This window comes from Peromyscus maniculatus, chromosome 3 (assembly GCF_049852395.1).
Source record: "Peromyscus maniculatus bairdii isolate BWxNUB_F1_BW_parent chromosome 3, HU_Pman_BW_mat_3.1, whole genome shotgun sequence".
Classification (NCBI taxonomy): domain Eukaryota; kingdom Metazoa; phylum Chordata; class Mammalia; order Rodentia; family Cricetidae; genus Peromyscus; species Peromyscus maniculatus.
Genome location: NC_134854.1, coordinates 22685667 through 22699741, shown reverse-complemented (window position 1 = coordinate 22699741; position 14075 = coordinate 22685667). Strand labels below are relative to the sequence as shown.

Here is a 14075-nt window from a genome sequence, read left to right as displayed (position 1 = left end):
GGCAAAGATCATTTAGTGATGAGAAGATTGCATGTGAGCCTGCTGTCAGGTAAAGCTGAAAAGGATTTGAACTTGAGCGTTTTCCTGACCACTGAACTGTCAGTTCTCTTGGCTACATGGCCATTCATCTGTTTCAGTGCCACTCTCCTCGACAGTGCCAAGGAGTGCAGCATTTCCATCCACATCTTTCACCTAGATTCACACTGACCATCTTTGTTCTCATAAAAATCTGAACCAAATGTATACAGTGCAGTTAGTTTTGTTCAAGTTTATAACTGCATTCTAGTCCTGCCTTCTTGAGATTATACCAAGATTATCTTGGTTAAGCTTTGATTGTGAAATGGTTACTCAAACCATGCATCACAGTGTTATTACTAGGTGTTAAGGATCAGTCCCTTGCTTTCCAGATTTTGAGAGGTATTTCTCTGTGAAACAGCTGTTAGTTAATGAAGATTCCCTGCATCGGCCAACTTTGGGTCGTGTACATAGGGCGCCATGCAGTGCGTGTGATCTGTGTCATCATTTTAATTTAGTATAAAAGAAAATTTCTAGTAGTTGCAAAGCATAACAATAAGAAAGAAGGGCTGACGCTCAGTGTGTGTCCAGTGCATGTGTGCCTGTGAGTGTGCTCACCATAGTTCCGTCATCAGAGCCACGCTTGAGCACTAGTAGACTTGCTGTTTCAGGTGTTGTGTGTGTTGTCTTTCTAGGAGGTTTCAGCTGATCCTACTGCCACGCTCACAGCAGCAGAAGAAAGAAAGGAGAAGGTACCCAGCCCACACCTCAATCAACTAGTGATTTTGACATCTGGGGATACATTATATGGGTTGGCAGAGAGAGTGGTAGCCACAGAATCCTTGTAAGTTGTTGAAAGCAGTTGCTTTGCCATAACTATTTAAGGAAAATTATTAAAAGTAAGCCTTGTGTAATTATACTTATTGCTGTATAATACTACTACTCCTACTACTCCTAAACTACGTAAGCATTATTGTGAAATATATGTTAGCATAAACTACTAATTCATTTTTTTTAATTGCATGGGAGAGTGTGTGTGTGTGTCTGTGTGTGTCCATTCATGTGTATAGAAGTGTTCCTATTAGTGCAAGTATGTGTCTTTGTACATATAAGAGCCAGATAACTATCTTGGGTATCATTCTTCTGATACTGTTAACTTGGGTTTTGAGACAGGGTTTCTCATTGGCATAGAGATTACCAAGTATGGTAGATCAGGAGAAGAGTGAGCCCCAGAGATCCCCCTGCCTCTGCCTTACAAGACTGGGATTACAGTGCACCATCACCCTTAGATTTTTGTGGTTGGTTTTAACTGTATAAATGAACGTAAGGGAATATGTTACATTGTGATAGTTAACAAGATGATCCTTGTTAAGTGAAACTTTAAGAAGTGAATGGTATATTTCTATTCCCTGTTGGCCACAGAATCTATAATAACTGTAGTCCGTTGTTACCGTTACATAGAATTCACTTTTGGCATCAGCAAGAATGCTCGCTGATCTTTCTAAACCCCCAAGTTAGTTAAAGCATATAACCTGTTCATAAGGTGCAGCCCAATGTAAGGTAAATATTCTCTTGTGCATAACAGAAAGCCAAGAAGAGCGGTTTGCAGTGGTAGTGCGTCTGCAGGCAATAAACAGTCCAGGCGCACTTACCACTTGCCTCTCCTGCACCCAGAATAGATGTGCCTGCCTCCGAGGAGCCCGTGTGCTGTGTTAGTAATGTTTGGTTACTTAAGACAAGTCTCCGTTTTGAATCGTCTTTTCTGTATATTTATCGAATGGAATCTTTGAAAGAAATCCTCTAAAAGGCAAGCCACAGACGGGAGAGTTGGCCCAGTGGTTAAGAGCTCTTGTTACTTTTGCAGAGGACCCAGGTTCAGTTCCCAGTATTGATATGGTGGCTTGATAACCCCAGTCTCAGGGGATCCAATGCCCTGTTATGACCTTGCTGGGCACCAGGCATGCACATAGCATACGTGCATATATATAGGCACAACACTCATACATAAAATAAACCTTTTTTTAAAAAAACAGCCTTATTTCATTTTTAGGGTTTTTGTTTGTTTGTTTTCTTTCTTATATTACACAAGCTCATATCTTAGATGACAAAGGGCATATCTCCATGACTTGGAGCCTGATTGTGTCCCTTGAAGTGACTCTTCCACTAACTGATAAGTGCGGTGTTAAAGAAACTTGTCCAGCTCCTAGAACAAAGTCACTAAAGTGAAAGCATTTTCAGTTGGGTTTTGATCATAACAGATTCATTACACAGCAACAATGACAGGTTCTAAATCCTGCAATTTGTTTACGCCATGGTTATTTATTCTCTTTAGGGTGTTTCTGGCTGAACAGTTTGAGTTCCTTCAGCCACATCTGGATGCTGTGATGCCTGCAGCCAAAAAGCCCTTTCTGCAGCAGTTTTACTCTCAGGTCAGAGGTGGTGTGGTCTGTCATTTCAGCTGTGAATAAGACAGAAAGTCATTCATCATTAAAGTTGATAGTTCATCACTAGAGATCAAGTTCCAGGGGAGCTGGATAAACATCCTAATTTATTTATGGCTTCCTATGTTAAATAAACATCTTAGTGAGCATTACAAATTTTTGTCTGGTGAGATAGGTAGGTAGGTAGGTAGATAGATAGATACATACATACATACATACATATGATAGATAGGTAGAGATAGAGGGAGAGAGAGAGAGAGAGAGAGAGAGAGAGAGAGAGAGAGAGAGAGAGAGAGAGAGAGGAGCGAGCTAGGAAGGAAGGAAGGAAGGAAGGAAGGAAGGAAGATAGATAGATAGATAGATACATAGATACATAGATACATAGATAGCATAAGCCAATTAGAATTTAGAACACTGTTGAAAGTGCTTTGAAGATCAGTAGCTGGAGATAAGTTTAACTCAGACTAGAAGTGAGCTGAGTTGGGAGAAGTTTGCCTAGCAAGGCTGTCAGGAGGAAGTGTGTCTGTGTTGTGTTTAAACTGGACCCAGCTGGGTAGGGAGCAAGTTGGAGAGACAGTGAGAAGAGAGTGGGATGCAAGTGAGTCTGAGGAAAACGACAGTTGTCAGAGCAGGGAAGAGGAGGGTGGTTGGAGTGATGAGCAGAAGCCTTGTTGCCTGAAGTGCTCCACCCTAGAATTCGACTTCATTCTAAGGTACCAGGAGGGTCTTGGGATGATTGGAAAGAGGTGAACAGCTTGGCTTCATGTCTGTTTTGGAAGGAATCTTTGGAGATTTATGAAGAATGTTAAGTGATATCCTAGGGGTGGAGGGTGGGGCACTTGAAGGCTGTGAGTGAGGATGGAATTCCAAAATAAGGTACCAGGAGAGATTGGGGAAGTGGGAACAAAGCCTTTATCTCATGTTAAAATATTTTCTTAATTGAAATCTCCAAATATATAATTTGTATTTTTGTATGTGATACATACTACAAAAGGACAAAGTATTCTTTTTAGGTGTAGCACTTCTAGAAGTAATTGTTTTTGTTTCTGTGGACCATTTCAGACAGTCTCAACTGCCAGTGAACTCCGCAAACCCATTTACTGGATTGTGGCTGGTAAAGCTATTGATTATGAACAGATGCTGCTCCTGATGACTAACGTGAAATGGGATGTCAAAGAGATCATGTCCCAGCACAACATATATGTAGATGCATTGCTGAAGGCAAGTGTTCTGGGAACTGTCTGCTAATGATCACTTTGTTGAGAGGTGGGCAGGCTCTAAAATTCTGGTTAATAACTGCTCGTTTCTGGGATGGGGCATGGGGTTCAACTGAGGTATGTGGGCTCTGAATTCTGTACTTGTTTTCAGTTGTGATACTTACAGATTTGTGGGGTTTTTTTAATTTTTATTTTTTTGACTTTGCTCCCTAGTTTCTAATGTTAAATTTGTTTGAATATTGCATGCCATGGCTGCCTTCCTGATAGGACTCCAGTAGCCACAGCTCTAACCCAAGAAGGTGTTTCTACTTCGAGTCATTCCTGCAGCTCTGTGTATATTCTTTCTGACAGGATCCTGTTCTCACTCCAGGTTGTGTTTTCTAGAAATCACATCACTTTTACCAGGTCCTAGGTGATCAGCTGTGTGGGAGTGATGCCTGCTTTTATATGTTCCCTAAAGAGAATTGCAGTTCACCTTTTTGTATTTGTGAATCAGTTGATACTTATGACCACCCGACATGTACCTCAGCTGATAGAAATCTGCCAGGATAGCTGTCAGCCAAGGAGCCTGTGTGACTTTGAGGGACATCCTAGTCAGTGTAGAGAGAGGGCCCACAGATGAGTGTGTAATACCCAGGGTATATAATGCTTGCATAGGACAAAGCAGCCAAGAGGGGAACGATAGGAAGTAGGTGGGAGAGGAATGTCACTTGATTGCTCTGGTCACAGAAGCCTACTCACAGAAGGAAGAAAAGGTACCATGTGGAATATCTAATAAAGAGTATCCAGGAAAAGCAACTTTCAGAAAGATTTTTTTCATTCCTCTCAGCATAAAGAAATTGACTCATAGAGTCCTGGTTTTAATCTCATTTAAAATCATTCTTAGTAGCTGGGGTACCTGAGAACCAATGAAGCCATAGTTTAGAACATGGGTTAGGTAGGATTGGTCTGCTGTGCCTTACCACAGCGTACAGCACCCTTCTATAGGGCTATCAAGCTGTCTCCAGACTCGAAGGCTGTGCTCAGTTGTATCTAGGAGTGCCGTTGGGATCCAAGGGGTGAGCAACAAATGCAAATCTTCTGGCTTTGCTCTCCTGAAATTGAGAGAGTCTTGTCTTTGAGATTTCAGTTGCCACTTTAAATTTGGAATTTAAAAAAATAAGTGTGTTGCCGGGCGTTGGTGGCGCACGCCTTTAATCCCAGCACTCGGGAGGCAGAGCCAGGCGGATCTCTGTGAGTTCGAGGCCAGCCTGGGCTACCAAGTGAGCTCCAGGAAAGGCGCAAAGCTACACAGAGAAACCCTGTCTTGAAAAACCAAAAAAAAAAATAAAAAAAAAAAATAAAAAAATAAGTGTGATTTTAAATAATGATGTCTCCTCATTTCAAAACAATATGGTTTTTATTCTACTTTTATGACATGTTTCCTTGGTTTATTGAGGCAATACATAGGGTATGGTAGGTCGGTTTTGTTGTTGTGTTGTGTTTTGTTTTGTCAGAGTTCAGATGCCTAGAAAGTCTAGTGTCAAGGCTCAGACAGATTAGCTGAGTGGGCTGGGCTGATTTTTCACAGATCTCAACTTCCTGTTGCATGCTCATGTGATAAAAAAAAAAAAAGGATATCTTTTATAAAAGTATCAATCTCCAGGCATACCTCATACCCAGTTACTTTCCAAAGACCCTACTTCCAACACTGTCATCCTGGGGCGTTGGGATTTCACAAGATGAACTTGAGGTAACAAAACATATCAAACATCAGATGCATAGAAAAGGGAAAAGACTTCTTGCTCAGAAGTACAGTGCTAGAAGGTACTACTTGATTTCACATCTTAATTCCTTGAAAAATGATTATTCTAAAGCAGAGCCAATGTCATTTGATTATTAATCTGAACCCATCCTTTTTAGTGGCCCAAGGCCATCTTTAAATTTACAGGTTGTCTGATACTTGCTATTCTTTGTGTTACTTTCCTGAATTTAAATTGTGCAAAAACAAAACCTGATGTTGTTGCTTTTACATGTTCCTGAGTAAAATTCGGTGGTTTATTTAACAAGCTGTACTTGTGAGTGCTGAACTTAGTGAAAAATATTGTTTGTGTATTAAGCCTATAGCTTTCTAAAGTAAAATAGTGATGAAAATGACCAAACTATGACTTGAAATCCAAAGTAGTTTACTATAGCAAAAGCATGAATAAATACCACGGCCAGTGCTGCTGCTCTGTGAGATCTGTGAAATGAAACAGCTGATGGAGAGCAATTACTTATTGAGCTTTGATTTCAAAAAGTAAGCTTAGTGGATTGGAGACACATTTCTTAGAAGAAATAATTAAAAGCAATGAACTGTTAAAAAATAAATCAGCAAGGAAAGCTGTGCCTTGGGAAGTAGCCAAGAAGTACCAGGCAGGATAGCTGTCAGCCACACAGCACACCTGGCCTGACCCAGGTGATTTCCTCCTGTGTCTCTCTCGTTAGGACCTCTGAGCACATGTTGCGCCCAACTTGCTAAACGTCATGTCATTTCTCTGTTCAGCAAAATCCCACCTTAATCCTTCTTCAATTTATGTGAAATACATTGCCAGGGAAGAGTCAATGGCATTCCTTTTGTATGTGAACATTCAGTTGAGAGTAGTCCAAAGAGGCCATCCACTGAAAGATGAATTTTTTACTGCTGTTGTGAAGTCACTCGTGTTTCCTAAATTAGTTCTTATGTTCTCAGCTTTAATATAATCTTGCTGTGAAAGTTAAGACAATAAAAATGCTTAGTTTTTCAGTAGCTAATAAAAATGTTTAATGGTGGTTTTCCTTTGTACTAAAGTTTTGTGACTGTGACATAACTTTCAAATTGTTTTGCATGTAATAGTGTATTTAATGTTAAATAATGATTAGGAATGAAAACAGTTTATCAGATTATTTTCTAGGGAGTATAAATACTGACATGCTATGAATAATTAATTTTGAGTTGAAAGCTTGTTAAAATAGATTTTAAGGGGCTGGAGAGATGGCTCAGAGGTTAAGAGCACTGACTGCTCTTCCAGAGGTCCTGAGTTCAATTCCCAGCAACCACATGGTGCCTCACAACCATCTGTAATGAAATCTGGCGCCCTCTTCTGTGTACATAATAAATAAATAAATAAATAAATAAATAAATAAATAAATAAATAAATAAATAAATAAATAAAAATAGATTTTAAAACTATGTCTCCAGATTAAGTCAGTTAGCTTTTTTTAGTCCACAGTAGACAATCAGAAAATTTTGAGATGTAAAGGTATTTAATCATGGTTAAAATTGTTTAGTCAATTGATGATGCTTATTTTTCTTTAGATAAATGTAGTATGTTCTGTGCTGTAACATAGTTTATGTTTTTCTTAAAATGTTTGTTCATCTGTTTACTTATTGTGTGTGTATGAGAGGAGAAGGAGGAAGATCTGCGTGGGCATGAGGTCAGTGTGTGAGCCGGTGTTCCGCAGCTAGGGCTTCACCTGCTGAGCCGTTTCCCAGCCCTGGTTTTGTTGTTTTGTTGTTGTTGTTTTGTTTTGTTTTTTAATTTTTATACTAAGTCCAAATTGTCTGTGACATTAATCTCCCCCACCTTCTTTTTGCTTCATTTAGTTAAAATCTACATATTTGGTTCTTTTTTTTTTTTTTTAATCTTTTTTTTTTTTTTTTTTTTTGTGTGTGTGTGTGTGTGTGTGTGTGTGTGTGTGTGAAAATACTGTGGCATTAAAATTATAGCCATGACTTTTGTCCCTCCTAGGAATTTGAGCAGTTTAACAAGCGGTTAAATGAAGTTTCTAAGAGAGTTCGGATACCCTTGCCTGTGTCAAATATACTTTGGGAACATTGTATACGATTAGCTAACAGAACTATTGTGGAAGGGTAAGTTTTAAGAAAGCATTCCTTGTGTCTTAAATTCTGATGTAGTATATGAATGGCATATTTGTTTACTAGATAGAGATAATGATCAGTAGCTGACATGCTTGAAACCAAGTTGGAGAGGGAGCCATAGATCACTCTGTGCCTATCCCTGTGGATTATTTTGTGAGTTATTTTGATATTGGACAAGATAGTAGATGAATGAGGAATACAGAGCCATTAGATTATCTGAAAGTGAAACTAATAATTATTATCTAATAAGTTTTATGAGTATTCCTAACATTTACTGAATATTATTTACTAAGCCAAAGATTTCACAGATTTTGTTGGCAAATCCTGAGTTGCCTCTGTTTATAATTGTCACTGGGAAATCTTGGGTCAGAAAGTCCAGACTTAGAGAGGGTGAGTAACTTGGCCAGGTGCACTGTGTTCAGCGGCAGAGAGGGCTCCTGAACTCCTGGTGCTCCACGGCAAAGTCCGTCTTCAGATTGCCTGTCATCGCTCGTCCCGTCTTCATCTCCCTTAGACCCCCAGTTTGTGCACGGTAGTGCTCCCACTAACTTGACGCCATCCCTACTCTGTCGACATCATCTGACACAAAGAAGACAGTTTGCTCAATTGGCAAACAGCTCTTTTAAGACCATGTACACATTGAATTTTATACCATCTTTCATCTGATTTCTCTTTCCTTTTTCCTTGTTATGAGAAGAATGCCTTGGGAAGTGGGAAAGTCATGGGGATGGCCTGTTAGATGCACCATGCTTTATATAAGATGGCCGTGTCAATAGCCACAGCTTAGAAATATTACAAATAAATTTGTTTAAATAAAAAGTGATAAATATGTGTTGTTTCCACACAAACCACTTTATTTAAAAAATAAAATACAAAAATCCATTGATTACTAAATAATATAAGCTGTGGTTTTTTTTTTTTTTTTTTCTGGTCAATTTCTTTAAGAAAACAGCTCACTTCCTAACATTGACTATATCACTGACTTAGTAAAATATTGTACTGTAGGGTTAATATATCCATTATTATTAGACATCCGCCTTAAATCCAGTATTTCAGTAATGAGGTGTATCAGAATACATCCATGAATTATTTTATTATGGAAAATATGTATAATGTTGATGGGAGAATTATCTCATTTGTTCCTTTTTCATTGAATTGCTATAATACTGAAATGTTTTCTAACTTGTATGACTTCGGAGTATTTGAGCATAGTTTTAAAAATAATTCTTGGTAGTCAGAGCACCTAGTTTTCTTTCAGATGACTGTGTTAACTGAATGCAGAAAACTATAGTCCATAGGGCAAAGAGGAACCTTTGAGCGGCTTACTTTCTTTGTTTTGCAAGTGGGGAAAGCAAGGAGTAGATAGGACTAGTACTAAAGACTAAGCAGATGGGTAAAGGAGTAGCATGAGCACAGCCCATTCCTGGGACACAAGGCTGCTGTCTGTTTTTCTCAGCATCTCATCACTTGTTATGTTATTGTGTGTCTCTTAGATACGCCAATGTCAAGAAGTGCAGTAATGAGGGTCGTGCCTTGATGCAATTGGATTTTCAACAGTTTTTAATGAAGCTTGAAAAACTAACTGATATTAGACCCATTCCTGATAAAGAATTTGTGGAAACATATATCAAAGCCTACTACCTAACTGAGAATGACATGGAGCGCTGGATCAGAGAACACAGGGTGAGAGCAGGGGTCAGATTGTGTTCCTTTCCATTGTGCTGTTCTTGTCTGACTCAAGAGAGTAATACAAAGAAACGCTGCTTAGGTTGGCTTCACTGTATTCACACTAGCTATGTGATGTCTTAGCTCATCTCATCCTTTTGAGTCCTAGAATTAGAACATGAGCTCTGCTTTTCCTGTGCTGCGTCACAGGTTGAGACTGAACGTGGTTGGTATCAAAATAAATTGAGTGAAGTAAGACTGAAATGATTCATAAGCTGTAGAACCTAAGTTTTGTACTCTTAAACAGTGAAATGATAGCATCCTCATCATAGTGGCCTGTAGGGATGATTTGAAAATATTAGTACATATGGCTAGACTCTTACCAAGCATTAGATTTTGCCTTTAATATAAGTTTGATTGTTTTTCTTCGGTTATTTAGAATGCTGAATTTCTGCAGCTTAATGAAATGAACACACACACACGCACGCACGCACGCATGCAGAGCAAGAAGTTTTCTCTAGTCCCGCCAGGCCCCTGCAGTCCAGTAGCCTGCTTATAAAATAATCACTCAGAAGCTTATATTAATTATAACTGCTTGGCCATTAGCTCAGGCTTATTACTGACTAGCTCTTACACTTAAATTAACCCATAATTCTTATCTATGTTTAGCCATGTGGCTTGGTACCGTTTCCCAGTTCTGCCTTGTCATCTTGCTTCCTCTGTGTCTGGTTGGTGACTCTTAACTCAGCCTTCCTCTTCCCAGAATCCTCATCAGCTCTCCCTGCCTATACTATACTTCCTGCCTGGCTACTGGCTAGTCAGCATTTTATTTATCAACCAATCAGAGCAACACATATTCACAGCATACAGAACAGTGTCCCACAGCACTTCCCCTTTTCTGTCTAATCAAAAAGGAAGGTTTTAGCTTTAACATAGCAAAATTACATATAATAGAACAGTTATCAAGTAAGAATTACAATTACAATATCTAGTCTATTTTGTAAAATTAAAGAAAATATTCTATCATCTATCCTATATTTGTGAGTCTAAAGTTTCATGTCTAATTCATCTTTTAAAATAACCAAGGAAAATTTATAATTATAACTACCTAGTCTTCAACTACATCAGTGACCTCAGAAGGATATAAAACACACACACACACACACACACACACACACACACACACACACACACACACAGCAGAGAGCACTTCTGTGTGATCTTTGGATCATTTGTTAGATAGACAGTGTGTGAAGGGGTCTTGAGGAAAATGTGGAGAGGATTAAAGGAACCTGTAACCAAGCAGGGGTTTCCTAAGTTCAGAACCAGCCTTGGCTTCATAGTGAATTGAGGGCCACCTTGGTCTACATAAGATTCTGTCTCAAATAGGACAAAATAAAAGCAACCAAACTAAACAACAAAGAAAGGAAGGAAGGAAGGAAAGGGAAAGAAAAGAAAAGAAAATCACCGAATATTAATACTTGTAATAACTCCAGTGTTCACTTGATACTAAACATGGGTAAAAGCTGAGTAATGTTTTATTTCATTTGGATAAGGAAGTAAGTTGTCACTTGTATCTACCTTATTTGGTTTATCCTTTTGAGTTTTAACATTGTAAAAAGATGAAATGATTTTTGTAAATGCCTAGTGCTTGTTGGAAGTGAGTTGAGATGTACATGCTACTTTTAAGGACTTTTTGATAAATAAGCCAAAATGGAGAAAAACTTAGCACTCTTTTCCCCACTGATATTTGAGAACCAAAACCACTATTTGCAGATGGGCTGTTAAATGTTCACTTGGTTAGCAGAGTGAGCTGCTGATGTTCAGTGTTGGTGCTGAGGGAAGGTTGTGAGCATGTACAGAGTGCCTATTGAGGGACAGAAAGAAAGCACAGCTCTTACCTGTCTATTGCTTGATGCAGAAATGATGCCCTCTTTAGGGTTTATTCTTTTAATGCTATAAGTAAACTTTGTAGCTTGGCGTTTTAGAAGCTTCAACTAGACAGTATTTGCAGTTCATTGACATTTTCCCAACAGCAGTAGGGAATTTCTTACAGGCTCTTTCCAGCTGAAAAGCTGGGAGCTTCTAGAGCTACTCATCTCCAGAGCAAGTCCAGTGCTCAGTGATGATGGACACTGAGTGCTGAGCAGACAGAGGAGATGCTTTGCCAGGTGTACATGTGAAGTCATCTGCTGAGGTTTAGAATGAGCTCTTCCTCGTACTGTAACATGCTGCACTGCTCTCTTTAACAATGTCCTTACTATAAGCAGGCCTTCTTGTCTCTTTTCAGGTGCAAGTGCACAATTGTCCCTCCCTATCTTAACTCGTGTTGTTCTACAAGAAAAACACTATGCAGCATTTCTGAGGAACCATCTGCCCATCCTCCCAATGTCCTCTTGAACACATAAACTAGATAGACTTGGACAGTGAAAGATATTTAGTCTTCATTTTACTAATTGCCTAATAGTTATAATCTGAGAAGTTGAAAAAGAGTGACTTTGGGCTGGAGAGGTGGCCCCCCAGTTAAGAGCACTGGCTGCTCTTGCAGATTTGACTCCCAGCACTCACATGGTGGCTCACAAACATCAGTAACTCGGGGCCAGGGACTCCCAACACCCTCTTCTAACCTTTGCAGACACCAAGCACATGTATACTACACATACTTATATAAAGGCAAAATACTCATATACATAAAAACAAAATAAATAAATCTTTTAAGTCTTCTAGGGCGTCTTTCTGCTTCACTGCCTTGTCTTCATATCATAAAGGAATCATTGTTCTGTTGGAGATACCAACTGAAGTATAAAATGTAGAGTGCATTTTAAAATTTGAAATGGCAGTATATTTTGATAACATGAAGACTACCACAGAAACAAGTATAAAGCATGTGTGCCCTTTAAAGCAATAAACAGCATATTCCATCACTTTGTAGTATTAAAACAGATTCTGTTGCTGCCTCCTCCAGTGTCTTCTGCCCTAGCTCCCACCTTCACAGCACAGTAGACAGTTGCCTTTGGTGCTCCAGCTATAACGTCGTCCACTATTCACCCTGGCTTACAGTGCTCAGAACCACCCACCGGCATCCGATATCTGCCTGCTGTCCTCTTGTACTCATCAGATGCATCAATTTCCATAGATTGGGTGTTGAACTTGAATTTTCTTCCTTCGGCAGGAATATTCAACGAAGCAGCTGACCAACCTGGTGAATGTTTGCCTGGGATCTCATATCAATAAGAAAGCAAGACAAAAGCTCCTAGCAGCCATAGATGATGTGGACAGACCTAAAAGATAATGGCCACAGCTCTCTTTCCTCAGAGGCACTGATCTTCTGCCAGTGGATAAGACATGAAAGTTCGTTTTCATGCATTCCTGACAATTCTCTGCTAAGAAAACTTTGAGCATGTCCTTTTGAACTGGAAAATGAAAATACTCAAGTGTGTGTGGTGTTCTCAAGTGACTTTTATATGCCCCAGTCTCTTCAAATTTGCTCTTTTTTGTTGTAACCTTTTCCTGAAATTATCTTATTGTCGTAATTATTATTATGTGGCCACAGTTATACATTTTACAGAAGAGTGTATTATAAATACATAGTCAGAAGGAATAGCAACTAATGTGTCTATGAATAGTTTTTAGAGAGTGTCTTAATAAACATGAGAGGATGAATGTACAGTATTTCCTAATTATGAGCACTGCATGAGAATTTAAAAAGAACATGTAAGTAAAATAGTTGAAAATCAGTATGTTCTCTGTTTTTAACTGTCAGAGCTTCTGCCAGGGTTGATTTGGTTATAACAGTGATCATAAATGATGAAATTTAATAAATGTTACACTCAAATGATCAGCTTTGTGAACTGCATTTTGATATTTCTACCTGACAGGAAGATTTCAAGAAACAGTGATGTCATTTTTTTTACTGTGCTCTCATTTTAGTTTTCTTCTGTCCTAAACACCTGGGGGGAGGGCATTTCTCATTGCACGTACTTTTCAGTGCACAAGCAGCATGTTGAATGACTGTTATAAATTTATATATATATATATACACATATATACATACATACACACACACACACACACACACACACTCAAGCTTTGCTGTCTCTGAATTCAACTTTTAGGACAGCAGAATCTTGGTTGAATGGCTGAAGGTAGAGCTGTTGTTAGTCATGTATAAGTATGGGTCACACATATACCTTCCTTAAATTTTTTTTGTAACCCAGTGAAATCTTGGAGTGTATCAATGTAGAGCTTTAGAACACAACTAATTGCTGTGTGTTGCTGCTCTGAACTTTTGGAGTCGAGCATCTTCTGATAATGAAAGTCAATGTTGAATGAGTATTCTTTCTCACCTAGAGTAGAGCCCTCTAAGCTGGATGGTGTTGGGCCAGGGATTACTGTGTAGGATCCTGACATCAGTGGCCCCCAGGACTCTGTGGAACTTCATTAGAAATTGGCCTTGTGCCTAGTGAGTCTGAGGGGATGAGGTGAGGCGCACTGGTTGGCATATGGTTGGGCATGGGGCTGGTAAGAAGACAGTTGCCACTTATTTCCCTCAGCCAAAAGACAGAACAGTGTGATGTGAAACCCTTTCAGCAATGGCTGTTGCGGGGGCAGGAGGTATCACTGATGCATTTTATTTGTATCCAGCCTTGGGCTCTATAGTTCATCTGTCATCCATTTAAAATTTTCTTCTTGTAACAAGAGGAGTTTGGTGCGTTATGATCTCCTTGTGAGAGGAAGTTGTGTGCTTCTAAGGTAAATTCCCCTTTAGCCTTCATTTATTTGCAACTAGTTAAAAACAAACATGAGATCACCTTGGTCTTGATGTTTAAATGGCATATTGAGTTAGGCACGTAAAGA

General features: G+C 39.1%; 1 protein-coding gene across 1 annotated transcript in view; it reads left to right on the top strand.

The window, feature by feature from the left end:
* Nucleotides 1-13056, top strand: part of Vps50 (VPS50 subunit of EARP/GARPII complex) — a 107248-nt gene extending 94192 nt beyond the window's left edge. The window contains exons 23-28 of the mRNA XM_006991203.4: nt 711-859; nt 2348-2444; nt 3519-3677; nt 7423-7544; nt 9047-9236; nt 12391-13056. Of these exons, the coding sequence (XP_006991265.1) occupies nt 711-859; nt 2348-2444; nt 3519-3677; nt 7423-7544; nt 9047-9236; nt 12391-12510 (837 nt within the window). The 3' untranslated portion in view covers nt 12511-13056. The remainder of the gene's footprint in view (nt 1-710; nt 860-2347; nt 2445-3518; nt 3678-7422; nt 7545-9046; nt 9237-12390) is intronic.
* Nucleotides 13057-14075: the final 1019 nt, after the last annotated feature.